This window comes from Dipteris shenzhenensis, chromosome 4 (assembly GCF_047967505.1).
Source record: "Dipteris shenzhenensis isolate YYH24624 ecotype China chromosome 4, Dip_SZ_1.0, whole genome shotgun sequence".
Lineage (NCBI taxonomy): Eukaryota > Viridiplantae > Streptophyta > Polypodiopsida > Gleicheniales > Dipteridaceae > Dipteris > Dipteris shenzhenensis.
The window spans coordinates 18996797-19005169 of NC_141599.1; the positions used below are offsets into that span (position 1 = coordinate 18996797).

Here is an 8373-nt window from a genome sequence, read left to right on the forward strand (position 1 = left end):
CACATACAAATCTACACACCCACACATACTTAAGCATCCATTTATACAAAGTCTTCGGACTGAGTTTCTGTCGGCACTCCGAAGGTGAAGGGCAAACTAAACCATGACGAAGGCTAGCACTAAAGGAGAAGGCTAATAAAAAAGTAGTCCAAATCTCTTCATTCAAGCTATAACTGCTTGTGAAGTTTAAACGATTTCATTTTAGTCTCTCCCAAACGAGCATCTAAATCTAAATCTAGCTGATAAGGCAACACACCATTTAAGATAGAAAGAATTATCGCAATACCAACAGGCCGCAACTTGGACAAAAACCTCACAAGGTGAAATTTGCATGTCCGCTAATAAAGCAGAAGCATTAACCTAGATGAATCCAGGAACATTCCCAAACTCATCCTCTAAAAACACAACATAGTGCAGTTTCAATCTCACGAGAGTCACTCATAAGATTGAAAACCATAAACTCCATCACGCATAGCAGGGACTAGCTACTATGACATCCCCACTGACATCAAGCAAGAGAAAATGTTGCTATGATTGAGGACTATGCCTCCATCCTTAGATGATTGTATCACATTTGTATATGACATTGTTGTAAACAAGTATGCTCGCAAGAGTGACTCAAAAGTTTGTTCCCCTACTCTTTCCATTATGTGTTTCCTGTCCTTGATGAGTCATGTATGAACTGTTGAGACTAGTTTGTCATTGGATTCTCCTAATTTTGTTGCCATACATTTTCTGGAGCAATTACCTCAGATTCCATTCTTGGCATACCAGTTTCCCTTCAGTGCTTGGCAATTCTGCAGTCAGCCATAGCACATACATGGCCAACATTGGGGGTCAATGCCTTCCACTCCTAGAATCACTTCTCATTGAAACTGCCTGTGATTTAGCCAATCATCTCTTGACTTTCCGCCATGCCATGAAAATGAATATACTCCATTGGGTCTAAGAGTTTGAGGAATCACTTCTCATTGAAACTGCCTGTGATATTGCCAATCATCTCTTGACTTTCCGCCATGCCATGAAAATGAATGTACTCCATTGGGTCTAAGAGTTTGAGGGCACAAGATCGGATGCCATAACCACGTGCAGTAAAACATATGTATACGGAAGGTACAAAGGAATCCTTTCTTAGGGGAAGACAGCAAATGAAAGTGGAAGCTGAATGGAAAATTACCTTAAAATACAAAACTGCAGAGGTATCGTTCATGTGTGAGCAATCTAGGACATTTAATCCACCAGCTTACAAAGCATGGGTGCCAATCATGCTTCAGTACTTCAAGAGAAACAAATTTATGAGAGGAACTCACACCCCCAGGCACCCACAACAGGGGGTTTGCCATCACATTTCCAAATAATGGCCACTTCCTATTCAAGGAAGTACCACATCTTGGGACAGACAAGCAAGGCTAGCAGTCATGGAAGGACACCCTGCACAACTGGTTAGAGTTGCACACTTGCCCAACGGTCGAAGCTTTGACATAACTTTCAAGCACCATCCCCAAGTTGGACTGTCTCTCCTTGAATGTCGCTGCTGCACTAGCCCTGCTCCAACATTGGCCGTCGCCGAATGGAGTGGCGCAGTTGAGGATCGTAAACGGATGCCGAAGCAGGCATGACGAATGTCGAAGGGTAACCCTCGCTTGTACACCTGCACGCGAAACACCACCGCATGAACTCCTCCTCAAGGAGGGGAGATGTCCCTAACCATTGTGCCCGGGAGGATTTGAACACACAACCTCGCAGTTTGTGCCCAAATCCTTACAAACCGGACCACAACTTTGGGGACAAGAGAAACAAGACCTTACTCAAAACTTGTATGTGTTTAATACAGCTTTTTCCTCTATGGGGAATTTGAGATTCCCATATGAACTTGTCACAGCAACAATATATCCGTGCAGGTATAAAAGAATGAATGTAATTCCTCTCCAATGTACAAAAAAATTTATACGATACAGTTGGCTAGCCATAAAGGCTTCACGTGCTCATGGGACCTGTGTCTGAATCAAGCTCAGGACCTGGAATTATTTCCTCATGCTCCAGCTCAAAAGAGTCACCTCTTAGCAACTCTATTTCAGAGGCTAAGTCTGGTTGACCTCAGGAAACTTGGCCTGAGAACGCATGAGTTGCCACCAAATAGCCCACTTCCAGAAAGTACGCATGCTTGTCCTGAGGCCCTCCCTTCACAGTTGCTCGTGAAAATAACTTAGGGAGGGCAACCCTTCTCTTTTAATTCAAAGTTGCTTGTGAAAATAACTTACGGAGAGCATCCCTTCCCTTCTTGCATAATACTGCAAAAAAAAAAAGGCGTGCATAATAACATGGGCATTCACTTCTCTCGTTTCATTGCCAAACCCAGCAGAAGTACCATATGTGGGAAGCTCAAGTGCTCTCACCAGCTTTGCCTTGTTGGAGAACCTCGGTTCTGAAGCCTTGCCTTCACCTGCCGAATGTTTGCCTCAACTCTTGCTGTAAAACCAACATTTGCTTTCTCAACGGCTTTTGCCCTCTCCTCAGACCACATCTCTGGTTCCTGTACATCCCTCCTTGAAGACTTTATTTCTTGGAGGATATGATGGTCCATTGGCAAGAAACGTCTTTGGAATATGGAAAAGAGGAAATAAGGAAGTATACAAGCCAAGGCTATCACAAAGATTGTCACCCAGTAAAGTGGAGCTGGGGCTAATGCCTCTAGTAGGACGTAATACGCAGTGGATGATGATGATGTTGGACTCAAAAATCCATATATAAGGAGAAATAGATACCACATAGCAATACTACCCCAGATAGAGACATGTTGGATCCATGTGAAGTGACTTGTGGCAAGAGCAATCTGAAGATTAACCGCCCACACAACTGCAGTGTACATTGTGGCTCCAAGAACCTCAAAACCTGCAACTTTACCATCCTCGCGAAATCCTTGGGGATGAAAAATACCGATCGTCACAAAAAAGCAAAGAACTGAGCTGTACACACCATTGGCCATCCAAGCCTGAATGCGACCCCAGGTGAAAAACATGTTTCTAGGACCTTGTTGATATAGGCTTGGAAACTGTAGGAGCACACCACTCCCAATTTCAGTGCCTAATAGAAACCTCTAATTTTCAAACAACAAATAATGAAATAGTTTCGACACAAGTCCACAGATGGTGAGACAAGACAAATCTCCACAGAACATATGAGCTCCGCAAGGTCAAGCAATATGTATACCTGAAGGCATGTGTTTGCCGAAACATCTTGCTCAAATACACCCAAGGCGAGTACCGGAAGTGAAGTAAACAAAACATTGAAGAGTGAATTGAACCAATCGTTGTAAAGTGTTTGGCCAGAGAAATTTGAGTAGGCTTGGAAATAAAACTGAGTCAACCCGAATGCTACATTTTTGTAGAAGAAGTAACAAACCTGTGACACGTGCAGCAGACAGTTTAGTATTTTAAACTGCTAAAAGAAAAGTAGGAACATGCCCACAATCATCGAACAACAGCATGCTCTGCATCAAAGGCTCAAGGAAACAGCATGAGTATAATGAGTCCTTTTTGCCAAAAAGAGAAATGAAGAAAGTATATTTAGCAGTGAATTCTGGTTACCATGGTTGCTATCCGTTTGTAGCACCAGTGACCATGGACAATCAGCAGACGTTCCAAATAACAGAACTGTGCAATTGAGAAATCACTTGCCATCACCGCCTGCAACAAGACAGCATTGACATGCAGGCAAGAAACTTATTTTCAAAAATCCTGATGATAGTCAGTAGATGATCAATAAAGCAACATCTGTAACTTTATACAGACCTGCATGCCTTCGACGCCACTGATGCCAACACCAATGTCTGCCTCTTGAATCATGCCAACATCATTTGCCCCATCACCGATCGCTAAAGTGGTCTTACCCGTGCCTTGCTTCACTAATCTGGTAACCTAAAGATTGAGAACAAGTTTAATTTAGCACCTCGCCCTCTCTTTCCAAGCACCTCACCAGCCTTCTTTTCATCCCTTTCGTAGATGAGATACAATTGATGCCATGCTCAAAACCAGTTGAGATGCAGTAAAAAAAGTCAGAAACAGTGGTAGTAAACCCATACCAAAGCTTTTTGCTTAGGAGAAACACGGCAGCATATCACTGATGCACAATGCACAGCTAGCTGCAGGAACTTTTCCTTCATGTCATTCTCCAAGGCATAACTGAGGGCTTTTCCGTCAATAATAAGCGCAAATGCAGAGTCGAAACTTGTATCTAGACTAATCTGTTGCTGCCCTAGAGTAAGCTGGTTCAAAATGCTCTCTTTGGAAACCTGAAGGGAGAGAAGGAATCTTAGAAGGGTTTCCCATGTACACTTCTAAAGGCATCAAAGGTACGCCCTTTCTTTAATGCACAAGTACCTTCACAATTGTTTCCTTGTCACTGTAGTCTTCTGCTGCCTTGACATTTGCCGTGTCTAATGTGATTACAATCTGTTTCATTTCTTGCCTAAGCAAACTGCACGCAAATCTGCAAAGAGAGAAGAATACTAAGATAAGCTACTGAGAGCAAATAAAATTCCCATACTTTCATAGTGCAACTTTTGGATCAGGAAAAGAGCATACCCAATGTTGATAGCAGTTTCTAGTTTGTCACCTGTTAGAACCCAGATCTTTAGACCCGCAAGCGCAAGCTTATCTATACACTCAGGTACCTGTCAGCAACATTGGCAACATCTTATATCATCACCTGTACAGATTATGTAGACCTGCCATACGATGGGACATCCATCACTAAAGCTGATGAAAAAAGATTCACTAACCCCCTTCTGTAATTTGTCCTCGACAGCAGTTGCTCCAACAAGGATCAAATCCTTCTCAATCAGGTCAGATGCATCATCCAGCTTGGCATCCCTGTCCGCACCAATAGTGGTTTTAGCCTGCATAAATACTTCATTCCAATCCCTGTAAGTGGTCTCATCAAGCTGTCGGTATGCAAGAGCCAATGTTCTGAGGCCTGCATCCCCATACTTGGATAGATGCATCCTAGTTGCCTCCTCATACTCCCTGCCATTCTTTCCTAGCCTCTCAAATACGACGCTGCATGCAAACCACAACTTTGACAGTTAGGCATTTGCACCTAAACATACAAGAGCTTTTGGGGAGTAAAAGAAGCAGTAAAGTAGAGTATTTTCAGGCTAAGGCAATAATTTCACCTGTCTGCCCCCTTACAGAAGACAAAGATTTGGTCATCCTCATCTTGAATAACAACAGACATCCGTTTCCGGGTACTATTGAACTCCAGCAAGTTGAGCACCTTGTATTCGCTGTTGCATAAACACAAGTAAGATGGGCAAAAATCTCAGGTGTGATTCAACTATTAGCCTATGTGCTCAGCATGTCAAAAAAGAGTAGTCCATTAAAAGACAAAGCAACCCTACCGTTCAACCATCCTGCCTGATGTGTCTGACTCCCTCAGATGTACACCAGTCTGTGTACGCTTGTAAAATTCAAATCCAAATTCCTTTGCTGCAACAACGAACGCTCCCTCATCAGGTGATTCTGCCTCGTAATGAATACTTCCATCATCATCTTCCTCAGGAATAGCTGTCTGGCACACAGCCAAAATCCGAAAAAACATTTGGAGCACCTCTGCTTGGGGCTGGAGAACCCAATTTCCATTCATTAGACGTGCATCAACAAAATTGAATCCCTTGACACGGGGTCTTTCTACCATTTCAATGCCTCCATTTTCAGCAACTGGCATGTCTGCTTCGAAGGACTCCGAAGAGGACATGTCTTGAACCTCTTCCAGATTCTTCTGCATCCTCTTAGCAGCAGCCTTTTCCACTTCAGTAACTCCAACTCCATACGAGACCCCCCCTACTGAACACTTCAAAAAATCCATTTGGTTGCAAGTAAGAGTGCCCGTCTTGTCTGAGAGAATAGTGTCCACTTGACCCAGCTCCTCATTCAGATTCGAAGTACGGGCATGGGCTGGCTTGTTAGTCTCAGCATGATACATGAGAATGTCTTGATTGATAAACATTGCCTGCAAGACTTTCACCACCTCTATTGACACATACAGAGATATAGGGATGAGGTACCCATAGAGGACAAGATCTGTCACCAAAAGAAAGAAAGCGGATAGGGAAGCTTTCTTAGGATCAAAGTAATTATCTGTATCATCAGGGCGCATATACCACCAGTTTGGCATGTCCAGTTTAGTGCGAATACCAAACACGATAGCTCCGATGAGTGAAAGGGCGACGAGAACACTGAAGAGGAAGTAGATAATCGAATCCATTTTCTTCTCTATGCGACTCCTCTTAGAAGGAGGGTCTGTTGCATTCTGCATGACCTTCGTATCATGACCACTAAAAATCACCGCTCCATAAACATATTGCGTGTTCCGGAGCTTGGAATCTCTAAGGAGAATTTGCTGCGGCCCTAACGACAATACTGCACCATCATACTCCAAGTTACCCACAAAACTGTAGAGATTAGGATTGGGATCCTCGCACCGAACATGCCCCGAAAATCCGCCGAATTCTTCATCCCCATCAAGATCCAACGTGGCCTCGACAGTCTTCTTCAGCTTCAAGTTCGTCTCTCCATCCAGGTTCATTGTTTCAACATAGCAAATGCCATCTGGATAACTCGACGAAAGCATAAGAAGATCTGCAGGGAAAAACTGGTCTTTCTGAACCTGAACAACATCTCCGACCCGCAGTTCCTGCCACTCTTTCTCAACGAACTTCCCGTTTTCAATATGGACTTTCACTTTTCGAGAGTTTACTTCCCTATCCTGCACGAACAAGCGCCGTCTGAGATTTCAGGGGTGTCGAAATAAGGAATTAACGTCAGCCATTCTCGGAAAGCAAACATCGGAGGCGATTTTAGTACAAACCTGCAAAAAGCGACGCCAATCCTCGATTGCCTCCTTTAACATACTCAAACCCACCACAAACACGAGAGGTGCGATCAGGGAACCCGCTGTAAAGGGTGTCAGAGGTGTGAGAGAGAGCCCGGCCGCGAATAGAAAATATAGATTGGCAACCCTGCGGAACTGTTCGAAGAGCGCCTTGGGCAGAAATGTTAAGATGTTGTACTTCGTAGTGGAAACATAATTGGAGCGATACTTGAGAGGCTTCACACGATGTCTGTAGGATTGATTGCAGAAAACAACGCGAGAGAAGCCAGCACCTCCGATCGGAACCAGAATGTCGCCCTCATCGACAGTGGGGCGAACGCAAGAGTAGGAGTAGAGCTTACTGAGCCTGATTCTCTTTTTCTTTCTCTGCTTTTGTTGTTCTTCAGAGCCCATCTCGCTTCAGAGCTCAGCAAAGCAAAACTGGGAAACGCTAAAGGTCTGGATAGGCAATGGATGGAGCTGCTGGGTGGCGATGCTAGTGTATAAAATCTGGCAATGAAGGGGACAATAATTGAGGAATGTACAGAGAAGATGAATTGGGAGAGTGGGGAGGGTAGAGATACCTCTCTCTGTGGCAGATCGAAGGCCAAGAGGGTCAAAAACGCGTGATTCTGCGCAGGAAGCAGAGATCGAAGGCGGCAGAGGTTACAAAACTGGGGTGATGGCAAAATGAAGAGGGGAGGGAGAAATAAGGAGGAGCTAGAGCTTCGAAGAAGCAGGAGAAGTCATAATTGTTTAGGAAATCATTGATCGTGGGGAAGAAGGAGAAGGAGAAGGAGAAGAAGGAGAAGTATGCGGTTCTCCTACGGAATCTGAGAGCTGGCCTAAAATTCTGCACTTCTAGATGGACGGAGCAAGAAGCCGGAAGTTTTCGTGGCGTGGGATGCCGGAAGTTTTCCGTGGCGGCTTTGACTCGACGCCAATTCTGGTGGTGGTGGTGGTGGTGCTGCTGCTTCTTCTTCTTGGTGTGGTGGCGTCACTTGGATGTGCGGACCGAAGCGACTGCGAAGTTTGGAGACTTGAATTGGTCCAAACCCTGCAACTACCCAAAATTCCAAATGGTAGATTCGGATCCCCTACGAGGGAGAAGAGGACGGTACTCCGCGTTGGACGACAGCAGTACCTGCCCACACCCCATCGCCAACGCAAGACCTTAGACCACATGCTACGCCATCGCCTCAACGTGCAGGCCTACCTCCCCTCTCTCCATTTTATCCATCCTTTCCATGTTCGTCTACTATTACCTCCTTTTTCGATGCACACCCTTAGCACCCTTCTTTCTTCTTCTTTTTTCTTCTTTTTGGCTACACTCCACCCAGCTTCTTCTTTTTTTCCATTAATACAATTTTCTTGAATTATATGTGGAAATTCACTCAAGATTTTCAATCCTCCACTATATATATATATATATATATATATGTATGTATGTATGTATGTATGTATGTGTGTGTGTGTGTGTATATATATTTGGGTATAGGTGAT

At 44.2% G+C, this 8373-nt stretch overlaps 1 protein-coding gene across 3 annotated transcripts; it reads right to left on the minus strand.

The window, feature by feature from the left end:
• Positions 1 to 1211: 1211 nt before the first annotated feature.
• Positions 1212 to 7662, minus strand: LOC147902553 (putative phospholipid-transporting ATPase 4). 3 transcript variants are annotated; one of them, XM_087373595.1, is made up of 13 exons: positions 7455 to 7662; positions 6868 to 7380; positions 5399 to 6765; positions 5174 to 5284; positions 4781 to 5057; positions 4584 to 4672; positions 4380 to 4488; positions 4082 to 4291; positions 3792 to 3917; positions 3588 to 3686; positions 3211 to 3402; positions 2397 to 3052; positions 1212 to 1651 (listed from the first exon to the last, which is right to left on the minus strand). In XM_087373595.1, the coding sequence occupies exons 2-13, from the start codon at positions 7282 to 7284 to the stop codon at positions 1540 to 1542; spliced, it is 3765 nt and encodes a 1254-aa protein (XP_087229721.1). In that variant the 5' UTR covers positions 7285 to 7380; positions 7455 to 7662; the 3' UTR covers positions 1212 to 1539. The 3 variants fall into 3 exon arrangements, 2 of the variants coding, with proteins under 2 accessions (XP_087229721.1, XP_087229722.1); XR_015540884.1 differs by adding an exon at positions 1809 to 2291 and having other exon boundaries at positions 1543 to 1651; positions 6868 to 7662; XM_087373596.1 differs by having other exon boundaries at positions 1212 to 2291; positions 6868 to 7662.
• Between the last annotated feature and the right edge of the window lie 711 nt (positions 7663 to 8373).

Coding starts and splice junctions, on each gene's coding strand:
- LOC147902553 (XM_087373595.1), bottom strand. CDS start 7,284: ATGGGCTCTGAAGAACAACAAAAGCAGAGAAAGAAAAAGAGAATCAGG. Junction 6,766..6,867: donor ATTGGCGTCGCTTTTTGCAG/GTTTGTACTAAA, acceptor TTGTTCGTGCAG/GATAGGGAAGTAAACTCTCG. Junction 4,673..4,780: donor AGGACAAATTACAGAAGGGG/GTTAGTGAATCT, acceptor TGTTGCTGACAG/GTACCTGAGTGTATAGATAA.